The 17,113-nt window shown below is 41.2% G+C and overlaps 2 protein-coding genes across 5 annotated transcripts in view; both read right to left on the bottom strand.

The window, feature by feature from the left end:
- The window catches only part of LOC133514796 (thyroid hormone receptor alpha), a 126,604-nt gene extending 118,137 nt beyond the window's left edge, over window positions 1-8,467 (bottom strand). For all 3 annotated transcript variants that reach the window (XM_061846770.1, XM_061846767.1, XM_061846766.1), the window contains exon 1: window positions 7,396-8,467. The gene's annotated coding sequence lies outside the window, so the exon portion shown is untranslated. The remainder of the gene's footprint in view (window positions 1-7,395) is intronic.
- A 415-nt stretch (window positions 8,468-8,882) lies between these two features.
- The window catches only part of LOC133515032 (vesicle-fusing ATPase), a 37,315-nt gene continuing 29,084 nt past the window's right edge, over window positions 8,883-17,113 (bottom strand). The window contains exons 13-21 of one of the 2 annotated variants that reach the window (XM_061847252.1): window positions 16,776-16,871; window positions 16,532-16,688; window positions 15,794-15,927; window positions 14,684-14,830; window positions 14,320-14,454; window positions 13,967-14,080; window positions 13,038-13,093; window positions 12,806-12,871; window positions 8,883-10,754 (exon numbers count right to left, since the gene is read on the bottom strand). In XM_061847252.1, the coding sequence (XP_061703236.1) occupies window positions 12,841-12,871; window positions 13,038-13,093; window positions 13,967-14,080; window positions 14,320-14,454; window positions 14,684-14,830; window positions 15,794-15,927; window positions 16,532-16,688; window positions 16,776-16,871 (870 nt within the window). In that variant the 3' untranslated portion in view covers window positions 8,883-10,754; window positions 12,806-12,840. The remainder of the gene's footprint in view (window positions 10,755-12,805; window positions 12,872-13,037; window positions 13,094-13,966; window positions 14,081-14,319; window positions 14,455-14,683; window positions 14,831-15,793; window positions 15,928-16,531; window positions 16,689-16,775; window positions 16,872-17,113) is intronic. The other variant, XM_061847253.1, reaches the window with a different exon arrangement.

Here is a 17,113-nt window from a genome sequence, read left to right as displayed (position 1 = left end):
TTACACTATTGTTTCGAGCCATATTCAGATTATATGCCATCACGGCCAAACCGCAACCCATCCGATCAACTTCCGTGGCGTAGATGAGCCATCGTGGCTCATCGCAGCCGGCCGGTGTGGCTTATGACGGAGCCGAGCGGTGGTGCTTTGTGTTCACAGTCGAGCCGGTGCGCTTCATGCTCGCACGCGACTGAGTAACGCATTCTCGGCTGGGTTCTTCAGAGCCGCCCCCGTCGCAAAGCCCAACGCGCAGCCTTCGCGGAAGATGTGACCGCCGAACGCGGCGCCTCAGCCGGTGTGGTAGAGTTTCGGCCCGCCGTGCTATATAAGGAGGGGGTGGAGCCGAGCTACGTTGGAGGCTGAGTGAGACATTGTTGGCTGGGCGACGCGCACATTTCATACGCGGATCTTTTGTAACGTTATGAGAGAGACCGATTACTTGGTCCGCCCCAAACTATTATTTTTTTTAGTAGCTGTATGTGCACATCAACACATTTCAAACGTGGATCTTTTGCTACGTTATGAGAGAGACCGTGATCTGCCCCAAACTATTTTTTTTAATAGCTGAATACACACCGACCTTTTATTTGGAACCCACGAAGCTCTCGTCCTTTGCACACGTGCAATCCATTATTCACAACGAACAGGGTCTCTTTCAAACTTATGAAGGGTAATTCCATTCTCCCGAGTGTTCAAGCAATGTCCAGCAATGCAATGAGCCGGCATTTTGGCTAACACGAAGGAACAACAAGCTACGTGGAGGTAAAACTAATGGAAACAAACGAGTCAACGAGGGGGCGCCACTGTCCTTTACGTCACTTCCTACTTCTTCTCGACAACAAATTCCTGAGCGGATTTTCATGGCGGGAGTTACAAAAAGCTGTATACGTCAAAATCATGTTTTGTGGTGAAAAAACACATGGGACCATATTGGCTGTGGGTTTTTCATTAATAATATACCAAAAATCGTCCGTTTGACTACACTTGAGCTTTAAATGTTTAATTTACATTACTGGCATTTCATTTCCCCCCATGTTGCCATGCATTCGGTCCATACTAGTAGCCAGCTGCAGCTCTCACCCTTTCAAACAAAAAAAAAAAAGGAAAAACTTGTTGCTTCAATTGTCTTTTTTTTAATGAGGAATCAAAACAAAAACTTTGTAATTTACAAACAAACTCACAAGATGCTAAATATGACAGGAACGATGGAGAATACGACATTGAAAACATTGCATTAATTTCAGCTCTAGCTATTTACAAATGGTTAGGGTTAACTCTAACCCTTTTAACTTAAGATTCTCATACTATTCATTTTCATCATAATCTATTTTTACAGTTATGCACTGCATTACAAAGAAACATATTCATTCGCATTTAAGCGGTGGCCTCGAGCACACCTCGCGCACAAACCAGCTGGTATGTAACAATGAATGGAGACGGTGGTCGCACTGAATCGGTGGCAAAATACAGTTTATGATAAACCCAGCTGAACACAATACAAGCCTTCATATGTCAGGGGTGTGAAGGCTCGTATATAGTATGTTCAGCAAGGGTTCAGCCATTATACACAGTTTTCAGGAGAAAAAGAACCATGTTACTGCCTTAAATGGGACTGGTGCACTCCTGGCATTTCACTATGAAACGCCACCACACTTTCACCTCTTTCCATCTTTTGCGATTGCATTTTTCCCAGCAACCCATCATTGCCCTTCCCGCATGAGCAACCAACCTTTTCTTCACTTCCGCCTTTTCGGTGACAACAAAATAATCGTGTTGTTATTTCTGAGCATCCATCGAACAGTCTATGGTTTCCAGTTTTGCTTTTCAATGTGTTTTGAAAATATGAATTTTGACTCGCAAGTAGCGATATGAGACTACTTCATTTGACCTTCTCATTAATGAATATGGTACATATGGTCAAGAGGCAGCACGGTGGAGCAACTGGTTAGAGCGTTGGCCTTGCAGTTCTGAGATCACGGGTTCAATCCGGGACCTGCCTGTGTAGAGTTTGCATGATCTCCCCGTGCTTGGGTGGGTTTTCTCCAGGCCCTCAGGTTTCCTCCCACATCCCAAAAAAAATGCATTAATTGGAGACTCAAAATTGCCCCCGAGGTGTGATTGAGTGTGACTGTTGTCTGTCTCCATGTGCCCAGCATTTGGTTGGCAACCAGTTCAGGGTGTACCCTGCCTCCAGCCCAATGACAGCTGGGATTGCCTCCAGCACTGCCATGACTTTTGTGAGGATAAGCAGCTCAGAAAATGGATGGATGATAAAGGCAGATACAGATTGATAACACCTTTCTCAATGGGTTTCAATCATACTACTGAAGGGTATGAAGCGTATTTTGCTAAATTGGCAAAGTGGACAGAACCATGTGAGCCCCACCTGCATTGAGTCTCCACCTCTGTGACGTAGGCAAGCTGTGAATCCTACGACTGTTATGTAACGAATTTCTCTTGGACGGAGGCAGGCGGGGCAGAAGAGACTGGTTTTCTTTTCTGATCCTCCCCCTTTCTCAACAACCCCCACCGCAAACATGCACTATACATTAAGCATTAACCTCAGAAATCCAGAACATAGCCTTGCAGCAATATCCTGTGTGGGAACACTGCAAGAGGGAGGGCAGAAGGGTGAAGTGTTGGGAGACGGCCAATGGATGTCAAAGCAGGTCATGTCTAGCTGCTGGCATGCAAAGCGGAGATTACAGCTTTGAATGCAAAGATACGTACAACTGTACTTCAAATATTTCCAAACATCTCTGGTGTGTGTTTATTTTCAGTGGAATAGAAATAAATAAAATCAGGTAAATAAGAAAGGTAAAATGGTGTTTAGCCGATAATTCTGAGCAAATCTTATATTATAGTTGCCAATCTTTTGTCAAGTAACATTTGACTGATTTTACCTTTTATTTTTTTTTTTGCTCTTGTGTTGCATTTCACTTTTTCTGCACAAGATAATTCATAAAAAAATAACCTGCCAATAATTACGAACACACACACAAATGGATAACAGGCGGCATGGTGGCTCAGCTGGTAAAGTGTTGGCTGACACTCTAAATTGCCCCTAGGTGTGATTGTGAGTGCGGCTGTTTGTCTCCATGTACCCTGCGATTGGCTGGCAACCAATTCAGGGTGTCCCCTGCCTCCTGCCCTTTGACAGCTGGGATAGGCTCCAGCACTCCCCGCGACTCTTGTAAGGATAAGCGGCAAGGAAAATGGATGGATGGATATATAAAGCACCAGCCACTAATTAATACTTTTTATACTGTATACTATACTTTATTTAGCTTTTACATTGATGTTATTATTTGTACTGTCTTTTGTACCCTTGAGTACTATAATTCAAACCTGTGTTACGCATACTGAAGAATTGACAATAAAAGTACCTTGTACCTTGTAAACCACATAAATAAAGTAGCCAAAGGGTATAGGTTACACTGTATACTTTAAAATGCCATAAGTAATTTTATATTGTAGGTTGACCTCTGCACACTAGAGAGAGCTTATGGTTTCCAGTCTATTTATCTTACACATCAAAGCGTTACATACTTTGATGCTTTTCAACAGTGGAATTTACAAACTATGGATTTCATATGCTCTGTGAGTCAGTGATGTCATTGGACGATGCAGATATGTACAATACAATATTTCTTATATGTCAGCCTGCCTGTGACTACTGTGCTGTGGTGTTCCCTGTGGTCAGGATGCATTAAAATGTGCCAATGGACCTTAAATGTGTGACTCACGTTTCATACTTCATGCTGTCTAACGCATGCATGATTCATATCAAGCCTATTGAAGTAGTTCAAGCATTCCAGCTTTTGTACATTTTGTCCACACTAGACTCGGGAAATGTGGAAGTGAGTGAAGCTCATCAAGAAATGCACGACTGTACTAAAATATACACCAACAGGCCTTTCATACAGTTTATGCCGACGAGGTGAAGATTATGCTCAGTCAAATCCATCTATATACTGTTTTAAAGACCATTTTTGCACAATGATTTGAGATGATGAACTGTGACATTTTCATGTTGTCATGGACAAAACACTTCTCAGCACAACCCTGGTTCTCAATAAAGGTAAATTATAATAATAGTGATCCACAGGGGAAACTTAAAAACTCCACTGTGACCGAGTAAAACTGTTACAGCATAAAAGGGATGCAGATTTTTCATTCTGCTTGATATAACAGCAGAACAGGACCACAACAAAAAAACCCTCACCAGTGCCAAATCCACGTACTTTAATAAATAAACAGTATTAGTATCCAACGCCCACATGATAGATGAGACACATACACAAAGCCAGACACAGAAAGCACAAAAGGTAATTAATGCTCAGTTTTGATTGACCCTTTTAGAGAAACAATGTAACAATGTGTTCTTAATTCCACTGCTTTATAGAAACCATGCATCGTACTGAGTCCTGTCTGATATTTTCAAATTACTCATGTAATTGAATGATGTATGCCGATTATTAATAACAGCTCTCAGTATTTATCGGTCTGGTGCAAGGGCCAACTGGTCATAATCTTGTCGTGAGGGGTGTACAGTTTCTACAGTACTGTGGTGTGGCTTTGTCATAATACAGTATTACAAGAGTACATCAAGAGCTGTTCCAAGACCATACTTGCATATTATCATTTAGTACAGAAAAGATGTGAACATCTGGGAAGTAACCCCTTACCAAGTAATTTCTTCATCAATGTGTTAGTATTACTATCACTACTAGTCAAATAGAGTAGTTTGCCCATGGTCAGAGGTTGCACAATTCATCTGTCTTTCAGAGAGAGCTTCTGGGACCATGCAAATATGCAAAAAAAAAGTTAATGAGATCAAGTTTCTTATGTGTGTTGTCCAGGAGCTTTAATTTAGGTGTGCGTTGTGTCATATTTGGTCCTATCTGACGTTACAGAGCAGGACCTTTTTGTACAGTACGCCAGAGGTGGTCACAATCTTTTGGCCACGACAAGTACACTATAAGTAATAAGTAGGATAAGTAAAACAATGAACCAATACGATGATTGATATTTTGTCAATTAATTGATTAATTGCGAGAACTTTAACTCCATCTTTAAACATTTTCCAACATTTTCCAAGCGACCTAAATTTCAACATTTTAATCCACTTAGTAACAGAGGAACACACTTGCACAAACACATTAAAAATGGCAATTCTTGGCAGGACTTAATATCCTAGATTCATTAAATAGTTTATCTGGTAAAACAGCATTAGGCAACTATCCATCCCTTCATCCATTTTCTTTGCCACTTATCCTCACGAGGGTCACGGGGAGTGCTGGAGCCTATCCTAGCTGTCAACGGGCAGGAGGCAAGGTACACCCTGAACTGGTTGCCAGCCAATCGCAGGCCACATACAGATGACCAACCATTCGTACTCACAATCACACCTAGGGGCAATTTGGAGTGTCCAATTAATGTTGCATGCATTTGGGATGTGGGAGGAAACCAGAGTGCCTGGAGAAAACCCACGCAGACACGGGGATAACATGCAAACACCACACAAGGGGGGCCGGGATCGAACCCGGGTCCTCGGAACTGTGAGCCAACACTTTACCACCTGACCCACCGTGCCCATTAGACAACTACATTTACACAAAAATGGCAACACATTTATACTTCTCTGCAGGTTTCACCTTACAAGAATACAAACTTTCTTGACACTGTAAACGAAAAAAGTAGAATCGCTGTAGCTGGGGTCCACCGAGGGTAACCTTAGCCGCCGATTCTGTTCATTACTTTAAGGGACATAATTTCTAGGTGGAGCTGAGGTGTAAAGGGGGTCTGGTTTTGTGGCATCAGTGTTTCATCGCTGCTTTTTGCAGATGATGTGGTTCTGTTGGCTTCATCAAGCCGTGATCTCCAGCTCTCACTGCAGCGGTTTGTAGCCGGGTGTGACCGGTTGGGATGAAACTCAGCACCTCTAAATCTGAGACCATGATCCTCAGTCAGAAAATGGTGGAGTGGTCTCTCTAGGTTAGGAATGAGATCCTACCCCAAGTGAGGATTTCTAGTATCTTTGGGTCTTTTTCACGAGTGGGGGAAGCCTGGATCGCAAAATCGATAAACAGATCGGTGCAGCATTTGCAGTGATGCGGACTGCATCTCTCCATTGTGGTGAAAAAGGATCTAAGCCAAAAGATGACGCTCTCAATTTACCGGTCGATCTACGTTCACACCCTCACCTATGGTCATGAGCTATCAGTCGTGACCGAAAGAACAAGATTCTGGATACAAGCGGCCTAAATGAGTTTTCTCCGCAGGGTGTCTGGGAAAAAGAAAAGAGGTGGATGAAGTGGCTCGGAAATGAGAAGTCTGGATTTCCCTGCTAAAGCTACTGTCCCCACAACCTGATATGAATAGGATATGCAGAAAAAATGCATGGATAGAGGGGTTGTTGCTGGACTGCTTTAAAGTACATCAATATTCATGATTCATGAGGTACACTATGTCCAGTTTTGCTTAGTGCTTAATGGAAACTACTTTAGCCATTTTAAAGGCAAAACACAATGAAAAATCCATCTTCCAAACAACATTAGGTACTTTGCATGAATTCTGGTCTCAGGGTGTTTACCAACAGCTTTCATTATTTATCACGGTCGTGCAAGGGTCAAGTCGCCATAATGTTGTCAGTTGTGTCCAGCTACGTATGTACAGTAACGTGGTTTGGCTTAATGAAGATGACACCTTTCATGTTACATCATTTCAAGTGTTGTTGCAATGCAACATTTGTATGTTGCTATTCTGTGACGACCATATTTGCACACAAATTACATGTGTAGAGGATAAAAACATACTTTTCTGACAGTCAACAAATCGGCCATAGATGCAGTACGTAAACTTGTTGTTGCTGGATTACATTACATTATAGCGATGCATTCACGAGATACACAATGTCCCATCTGCCATAAAGGCAACACGCTCAGCCATTTTTAAGGCAAAACATAATATCGCGCATGTCTTCAAAAAAAAAAAAAAAGAAAAAAAAAAAAAACACCATGTACTTTGTAAATCATAAAGGTCTCAAAGCGTTCGGGTACCACAGAGTAGGAGGCAGACTGAGTTTCTGTACGTTTCACAGGGTTCTATACGTTCATGTATAGGTCACGTTAGCGTACAGGCAATAAGCAGGCAGGGCGGCCGGCCGGGTTGACGTGAGGACAGCGCTCACCTTGCCCCCGTGGCCCTCACTCAATGTTCTCTTTTTGGTGGACCGCAGATAAGACCGACACTCACCAGGCACCACAACTAGCTACACGACCATCCGAAGAACGGTCAACAATTCACCGACGCCAACGGGGTAAAACGCAGCGGGGGGAGAAAAACAACATAGAACACATACGTGGAAGTGAAAGCGAGCAGAGTAGCATTTACCGTGTCAGAAAGGCGTCCGAGCCTCTCCCAGTGGCCCACTTCCCACAGCTAACTGGTGCGCGTGTGACCGCAACTGTCAAAGCCACTGCCACTGCCACTGCCACAGTCGGTGTGTGCGCGCTGCGTCCTCCCCCATGACTGTGTTGCTGCTGCGAGTGAGGCCGAATGCGGGTCAGGACTGAGCCGGCTGCCTCGGCTGTGGCGGAGGGTTCGTCGCGAGGCTCACGGCTGCTCTCTAGCGGCGTAGCAAGGAGCTCCCGCGACATGACAGTTGCGTAAATCCTCCGGAATGCCGGCAGAATTAAAGGGACAGGACACGATGTTTTACCTCAGCAACGTCGTTGAAAATATGCACTGGATGTACATCCATCCATCCATTATCCTCACGAGGGTCACGGGAGCCTATCCGGGCAAGTCAACGGGTCAAGGGGCAGGGTACAACCTGAACTGGTTGCCGGCCAATCGCAGGGCACACGGAGACAGGCAACAGTTGCACTCACAATCACACCTATGGGCACTTCAGAGTATGCATGTTTTGGGGTGTGGGAGGAAACGGGAGTGCCCAGAGGAAGCCCACGCAGGCACAGGGAGAGCATGCGAACTCCACACAGGGGAGGCTTGGATTTGAACCCCGGTCCTTGGAAATGTGAGGTCAACACTTTCCAGCTTCCTCACCGCGGCACCTCGAACTTTTCGTAGACCACACAAATGCTAGAAGATCCTCATTTTCATGTACTTGCTGCGTGTTTGCCAGTTTGACGGACCAGTTCGTAACAAGCTGGGCTTCTGGAAGCAGCAGAGGAAGTATCTTTGGCTATGCATCTGGCAGAGTGACAATTTGGTGGCAGAAAGTCACGGCACAAAACAGGTTGCTTTATTCCATCATCCTCCCATATTCCAAAAAACATGCATATTACCTTGATGAAAGACTCTAAATTGGCCATATGTGCGAATGGTTGTCTATGTGCCATGAGATTGCCTGGCGACCAGCCCAGGGTGTACCCCACTTCTCGCTCTAAGTCACCTAATGAAGAGAAGAAATTTATAGAAGATGGACTGATATTTTAACCACACTTGTAATATTGTTTTGAATGCAATTTGTTTGCAGGAAATAGTACACTATCAATTTCCATAAAACTGCAGGGTTACACATACCTGTTCAAAACTGTATTTACAGTTGTTTATTGTTTCTGTCACAAAAGAATGCTTCCTCTGCCTTGGGTCAATGGTAAAATCCAATTTGTGGATTCATTACATGTTAAGTCTTCTTGTTTATATTGACAAAATGGTTTGTTGTATTTTAACAGCAATACATAGATTCTTGTGTTTCTCATTTTGTGTGGCTTCACAATATCTAATACAGTAACTTCATGTAGTGTGTCATTCACGTCATGCACATTTGATGATTTTATGAAAAATATCTTTGTCAACACCAACATGTCTGTTTGGTGTGATTTCCAGCAACAAATAAGTAATACACAACAGGATGTTTTTTTCTGTGCATCAGTGCTTTTTATTGCAATAATACATCTGGAAATATATATTTACACACACACACACTCACACACACACGCGTACACACACACCAATTCACACATCATCAATGGTCAGAACAAAACAATAACTTTGAACATTAAGTAATAAACACAATTCAAAATGAAAAAAAAATAAATACACTGATTTGTTGATCGATCGGACATACACAACTAGCATCAGTAAATTTTGGTTACCCTTTCACTTACAAAAGAAAACCCACAATGGTAAAAAAAAAAAAAAAACGTAATAGCAAATAATCACAATGTTTTTTTTTCTGGTCCAACAGAGTTATTAAAATAAACTACCATAATAGATCTAACCTGGATTAAGGTGATGGCATGTTTAACTTCATATTTTGCTTCACAACCACATGCAGTCACTCTTCTGAGCCTGAGCAGCACATTTGTTCCCAGAATGTCTTGGAGATCTTTAGATTTCATTGTACCCCGCACAGATTCAAAGCAGGCCGTACTGGATGTGGCAGAGCAGCCCTGGAAAATAACCTCACTGTCGTTATTTATTTTTTAAAATTTTTATTCTTTGTACAAGCCGCACAGGAAAAAAATAATACAACGGTGTCCTCAATCTCTGCATTCTGGAGTTAAATGGGCCGCCTAGAGTCAAAAAATGAGTGCCTCAAAAGGTTGTTCAACAAAATATTGAGTGCTTCATCATTTGTGTTCCACGTACAATGTAGCCTCAATGTGTACGTATACACCTTAATATGTATACACATGCAGCGTTTAGGATCCAACGCATGCACACGAGTAGACACAAGCGCAAGCTTCCATGAAGAACCATTAAGTATTAGTATTTTGTCATTATTTTTTGTTCAGTTGTTGTTATCCATCTTAAAAGTGCATTTTTTTTCATTTTTTATTGAACACTGACAATGCCAAAGCTACACTAGCTTTACTAAACTATATTAAACTGTACACAACAGACAACAATCCAACATTCACTTCCACTACAACCTGATAAAGTCACAATTTCTGGAACAATAAAGGATAACAAATCATACTGATACATCTTGTCTATATAGTCTGGAAAGAACTTGGATCATTGAAATGATTCTCAGTAAACTGCCCGTGTTTATATATACTATGTATTTTCGGCTTAAGTTGGTCTTACCCTGACCTGAAGCCGTGGACAGGTTACAGAGACTTAAAGGCTTAACATTTACACACGGAACAAAGTACTTTAGTACTTTACTTAGCCAGTAAATAGTCACAACAATCCTCTGATAGTCCACAAAGCAAATAATCTGCACTGTATTTATCTCCATTTTAGAAACATTCTCTTTGAACTGCCTCCTTTACGCAGGTACATATGATACTGACTATAATTTAGTAGGACAAAAACAAATACAGCACATCCTACACAAGAAGCTAAAAACATAGCTTTTTTTTTTTTTAGCATGATGCACAAAACAGCACTTTTTTTTGTTTTGTTTTTTGTTTTTTTTTACAATCATCTATTGCAATATCTTTACAGATAACAATTTAATAACTACGACTTCCCGTAGATTTCAGTGATATGTCGACAAATATACTTTGGTGACAGGATGACACATGAGCAGTGATACAGTCATATTGCAAACAGAAACATGCTGAGATAAAGAGAGTGGGGGATTGTATACTGTCTTTTACCTTATGTATATTTAGAAAGATGGATGAAGGAATGACTTGGTGGACAGACGGATAACGAGCTCTTCTTCCTCTTCTCCCCTTACACTCATCCTCACTGCATCATATTTGTGGCTTGTTGATGATGGAATAGTTGTTGGATTTCTGAAGCTCCTCTACTCATAAAAGCTGCGATCGCTGTGAATTAGTTGAAAAAAAAAGTAGACATGGACAATTCTGGATGAAGATAAGCCTGGTTGTTGTTTACAATAAGGTTTGGCTGCCACATGACATCCCAAATTGGTATTAATCTGTGTGTGTACTGTGACTTCTCACATTGTACACTATTACTTTGATAGCTGACTCAACCAAATTGGCAGTACAGTACATGTAAATTTAGGTCTGACCAATCTCTTTATGTAGGAACTGTGAATGACTGTGGTGATCCAACTGAGTCACTTAACTGCATGTAAAAGTATGAATTTACTAACCCCATCACCACCACAAAATAAATACTGGGGCAGTGATATAGAAGTGCTAAAAATACAATATACACTGGAAAGAGTAAAGCAGGGGTCACCAACCGTTTTGAGCCTGAGGGCTACTCCGTGAGGACCAATCATATGAAGGGCAACAAAATGGACCTTTCCGACTGGCGATATTCAGCTCCGCCCCCCTTAGCTACAGTTGGCATGCCTCACAATCTTCCAAAATGGTGACTGAACATAACAGGTTTGAACTGGATACTCTATTGTGTATTCCAGATAATATTGGGTATATGCGTCAGATTTGTCCAAGAGAGTTCTACAGAGAGGTCTCAAGTATTTCACACAAGGATATGTAACGGGAATTAAGATTTTGGACGGAGCAGGACGCAATGTCAGAGTTACAGCGAAACGTTGGCGATCGATGCAAAATTGTTCTACGCCTCACAAACGTCATATTGAAATCCAGCGGGATAAAATTGTGGAATCGTACTGCACATGTAAAGCAGGGTGAGTACTTTTTACTTGTAAAGATCACGAGTAATATCACTGTAGTCTTTATAAGTGAGTGGGTGGATTCATTTGACTTGGCTCGTAATGGAACTCAGCGCCCTACCTTAAAACTCTGATGCGATACAGATGGGGAAATAGACATTTCCCATGCATGACATCGCACATTTAGTATCACTAACCCGACTCTTCAGCATGAAACGTTACACACTTCATTCTGCAGGTCAGTGATACACTAACAAAGTGAAAGTTGTTCTCCTGCCATGTGTAAAGCGCTGATAATAATTCAATCAAACTCAGAGAAGATACTTCTCCCTCACTTACCTTCGAACATACAGCTTTGTGTTTGTTGATATTGTCCACACTTTGTTGTAGGCGCGCTCTTCCGTGAGCCTTAATCCATCGTAGACACTTCGTTAACTGTGTTTTAGGCTTTGGAAAATGAATCGACCGAGGCCCTTGTGACCAAACAGGATATCTTTCATCAGAATTGCACGTTCGCCAAACGCATCTGAGGACCATTTTGTTCATGACATTAATTTTTCCAAGCGCACGTGACCGATAACCAGCATTGCTTGTGGGACATGACGACAAGAGGGGCGGGTCAAGCCAGCGGTTAAGACAATGCAGCTATCTGATTGGCTATTATTGGATGAGTGACTGACAGGTCGGAAAGGTCCATTCCTTATACCTCCCAAATATATAAATACTTCATATTATACAACATTACTTTAAAATGTCATTAATGCAAGTGAGTCAGATTCAAAATTTAAAACCCAAATAATAATGATAATGATAATTTGTGATCTGTGCCATTTTTGCAACATGCCTCGCCGCCCGCCTTAAGTGGTCCTAACGGGCAACCAAGCGCCCACAGGCACCGAGTTGGTGACACCTGGTGTAAAGCATAAACAGAGCGTAAAACATTCCAAGAATGAATTTCATGAATGAAAGATGTAAAAAAATAACTAAAAAATCACCAAAACATTGCTGAAAAAAAGGCAACTTTTTTTTAAAGCAGGACCATTTGATTTGTTGAAAATTCTAATTGATCACTTCTTATTCAGCTTCCATCATCCCGAATTGCTTGAATTCAAAATAAACATCTCTCTGGTATGCAGGATGCAAGTGATTAAATGACTAAAGACAACACTAGAGAAAAATGTCTAGAATGGGAACTACTCTAATGGCTATATTTGATTATTCTTTTGTAAATGCTCTTAACGCATTTGTCTCATTTGTCGTTGACCTTACCGGTAAGTACACAGTGCGTATCACTGACGGACATCTTAAATTCGGATTTGATTGCCATCATTCAACCTGATGCAAAATAAAATGATTGGTGAAGGCAGGCACTGCAGTTATAGTAACACAAAAAGTGATGGAGACAATAATGGGGAAAAAAGGGAAGCAGATGAGAAAAAAAAAAGGTGTGCTGATGCTTTATGGGGGTGATTGTTTTGATTTAGGGGGGAAATATACTCACGCCCCCTCATCTCGCAGGAGAGACAGGAACTTGGTCACTCTGTAATCTTGATCCATCTAGAGACAATAAGGTAAGAGGCTAAATGAAGGAAAATCTAAGTTAACACAAATATTAGTTCAAACACACCACAAAATGTCTCATTGGTGATTTTGATTTCTTTGAAATTGTGTCTTGATTGTCTATTTTCTGTTTGGAGTTTTGTTTATGTGGTGCCTCAGATGTGGTTTGCTGAAGTTTTACAAAAAGATTATTTTATGCTTGTATATATGCCCCTGTTTTTTTTATTCATTAATAAAATGGCGTACATCTTAGCGATTGCTGAAATAATAATGTATAGGTATAGCATACATCAATTTTTTTTTTACTTCTTCCTGCTTCTTTTTGAAGATAAACTGTGCCAAGACATGAAATTTATTGCTTGTTCATTTGTTTGTTTGTTTTTGTCTCTTTCTTTCTTTCTTTCTTTCTTCTATTTTTCTGCTCATATAAAGTAATCAGTTAATTGGTAAATGTTACATCTCAAATGTTTACACTGAATGTGAGCACAATGGATAGCTGCTCTACACGTATACAACAGAAACAACTTTTAAAAGCTAAATCTAATTAAATTTAATACCCATTGAAACTGAATTGAATTCAAACTATCTAACCCCTGGTAATTATCTTAGTGAGTATTTTAGCCATTTAAGACAACTGCGTTCTTCTTCTTACATACTGTAGTTCCTCAGTTGTAAGCTAGACTTGCTTATCACATTTCCACTGTGCTTCTGCTAATGTTATCTATAAATGTATAGTTTGTTATATGTATATAATTAGAGAGCACACGCAGACTTCTCACTTTCATGCCATATTTTTCATACAAATATGAAGGACTAATGAGATCATTACACATGATGATGCTGTCCTTGTTGTTTCAGTATCACGCGTACCTGCAGTGACATCTCGATAAGCACGAGGAGTTTCTTGATGCCGATCCAAACTCGCTTTCCTTTAAGCTGCTGTGCGATGCAAGCCCTCTCTTTGTCTGTGAAGCTCCCCAACAGCTGCATAAAAAAAGGTTGTCAAGTTTGTCAGTGGTGCTCGCAAAAATCTTCGAAGCTGAATGCTTTTTTGCAGCACGGAACCAAATGGGCATTTCATTCAATGGATAATTGGAAACCATGGTTACATGGTTTGCATATTTTTCAGTGCAGTGTCTGTATATGACTGTGTAGCTCTCGGCGAGAGAAAATGAACGTGCGTGATTCACTTAAGTGCTTGTGTAAATTTGTCTATAGTGTACCTCTAAAGCATCAACAAGCTGCTCCCCAGTAGAGATGTTTGGAATGTGGATGGTGGTGCTGAAGGCGTCCAACATCTCCATCTCCTGGAGGACGTCCTTCCTGCTGGTAGTGCCAATGATGAGGAGCTTCCGACCCTGCAGGAGAAATCAATTAAAGTTCCTCTTTGACATATAATTTCAAATCTACGTCTGGCACACTATACATCCATTCGTGGTGAGCACAACATCCTAATGAACTTTACAAAGGCAAACTCTTCGGCACAGCTCTCGTAGGTGTTCTTGCTAGATTGTCCTAAATGGGAATCATAATTTTGTGGCTGGTGGCGTGGTATAATATGTAGGTTCCAGATGTATGAACTCTGACCTTGGGAGGTGCTTTCTTCAGGAGCACTAACAGGGCCTGGAGAACCAGATTGGAGAAACGCGGTCCGATGGGGACGTAGTCAAGCAGACGTTCAATGTCGTCGACCACCACGCAGCTTAGCTGAGATTTGTAAGCATCATCAAAAACCTACAATAGAGGGATTTTTTTTTTTAAATATTTGTTGGATTTTCTGATGAATAGTAGTGAATCGGTTTTATGCAACAGGAGTGTCATGCTTCATTTCCACATGAGCTACATTGTACTTACAGGCTTCAGCTATAACATCATAATCAATACAATAAAAATCACTATTTGGTATAGATCTTGGTTTTAAAGCCATTGTTTGGTTCATAATGGGTACAGAAAGGGAACAAAATGCAAAGCGATCTGCTTATGTATTGTGTGTACAGCAGTGTGGTTCACATTTTTTTGCAGATGCTTTGGAGATTAAATTAATATCAGCTCTCCATAACCCTTGAGACCCCCTCCCCCAGCCAACAATTGAAACACAACATCGCGGACAATCTAAATTATTACACTAGAAAATCAACAATTAAATTTGTTATGGCTTCAACTCTACCTGTGAAGCCCGAAAAGGTCTGTGGAGACAAGTTTTTTTGTGCCAGACTAATTTTTTTCCACACTACAATCATATTCATGTTTGTGTGATGCTGTTTTAAACAAAAAAATTATATTCTGCTAAAAGCATATTGCTAGGCGTGCGAGCCCTTACAAGAAGCTGAGCCACACTGTGGTTGTAATATGGTCTGTGAGGGAATCTCTGGTCCATCACACAGTCTTCGGTAAGTGACCCTGCATTTGTTGATTGCCAGTTAGTTGAGTTTTAGCTTGTTTTCAACTGACAGCAGAGAAATTTTTTCCCAAGCTTTCACAAGACCCACTAGAGCTAGATCTGACTCACAGGTCTTGAATTTGATGCTGTGATGTGGAAAATTACAGTTGTTTTTCTTACTTGGATTCATTTTACCCCAGCATGTTTTGGTAATGATCACTGCTTCAAAATGACTCTTTTGTGTTTTTGTCTTTAATCTCAAGTTACAAAACAGCTGGGACGTTGGATCACAATTGGTTCAACGGTGCGGCACAAACCTTTTTGATGGCCTGGCACTTGGAAATCTCGGAGTGTCCAATCATCTTGTCCGGAGAACAAATCTTGATGAAGGGGAACTGTGAGTCCTCTGCAATCTTGGCTGCCAAAGCAGTTTTTCCACTGTGGGGTGGACCTGGAGGATATTTGACAAGTAGAATGATGTTTGTCGCAGTGGATTACCTTATATGCCCCTTTTACTTCATAAGGTATCACTGATCTTATTATATCTATTTCAGCGTGATGAATTATGCAATGTGTCATCTTTTTTTACAGTCCCATGACAAAGTATTTGTCCTCCTCCTGTTTTCAGTTTTGGGTTGTTTTTCATATCTGGATGTTTTTGTGCTTTGTAAACATGTAACATTAATTGTACACTCTAAATTGCCCCTAGGTGTGATTGTGGGAGCGGTTGTTTGTCTCTATGTGCCCTGCGATTGGCTGGCAACCAGTTCAGGGTGTACCCCACCGCCTGCCCGTTGACAGCGGGGATAGGCTCCTGCACTCCTAGCGACCCTCGTGAGGATAAACGGCTAAGAAAATGGATGGATGGATAAAGTCTCATTTTTAAAACAGCATTTTGAATTTGTTTGGATTGTCACTGAGTGATGGAGGGGACAAATACTTTCCCACGACACTGTAAGTGCCATCTCTAAGTGAGTGATGAGTAGTATTTTTTTCTACTGTGCTGGCTTAAGTTTCTCATCTTTAGAGTATTTTGTACAACTGCAAATGGTTACCCTCCAGCAGCACAGCCACCAGTGGTGTGCGATCACTGTTCTTGGTCTGCTGTACCAGGAGCTCTCCGTCATCGAGGACATGTGTAACTGGGTCACCCCATTTGATGATGCCATTCATGATGTAGCTAGAATAATCCTCCTGGTTTGTACCAAATGCCTGGGAAAAACAAGCGGTATTATTTGACAATGAAATTCAAACCGACTTAAACACAGGGTCAGGAATTGAAAAAGATGTGAGACTCACCGGTTTAATGTCATTGTTGAGGGATCCCATGAAGTCATCCCGGGTGACCTGCAGCTTCTCGGCCCTCTCCATGTCAACCTCGACTGTAGATGTAGCCTGACAAAATAAATAAATGAATAAAATCCCAAATATCTCTCAAGCAATGACCTACATACAAGCACTAACTTATTAGAAGCACATCTCGGGAAGTTAAAATGCTGTTTTATGCCACCACAAAACAAAAAACTGTAAACTCAAAATGAAGCATTGTTGTTTTTGGAAAGGCAAACACATTTAAGGGGGAGGGTTTGGAAAAATCATTCCCCTATTTGTACTACCAGAAACTAACTGCCTTAAAA

Source organism: Syngnathoides biaculeatus, chromosome 16 (assembly GCF_019802595.1).
Source record: "Syngnathoides biaculeatus isolate LvHL_M chromosome 16, ASM1980259v1, whole genome shotgun sequence".
Classification (NCBI taxonomy): domain Eukaryota; kingdom Metazoa; phylum Chordata; class Actinopteri; order Syngnathiformes; family Syngnathidae; genus Syngnathoides; species Syngnathoides biaculeatus.
The sequence above is the reverse complement of the archived record's forward strand: the minus strand, read 5'-3'. Positions and strand labels throughout refer to the sequence as shown.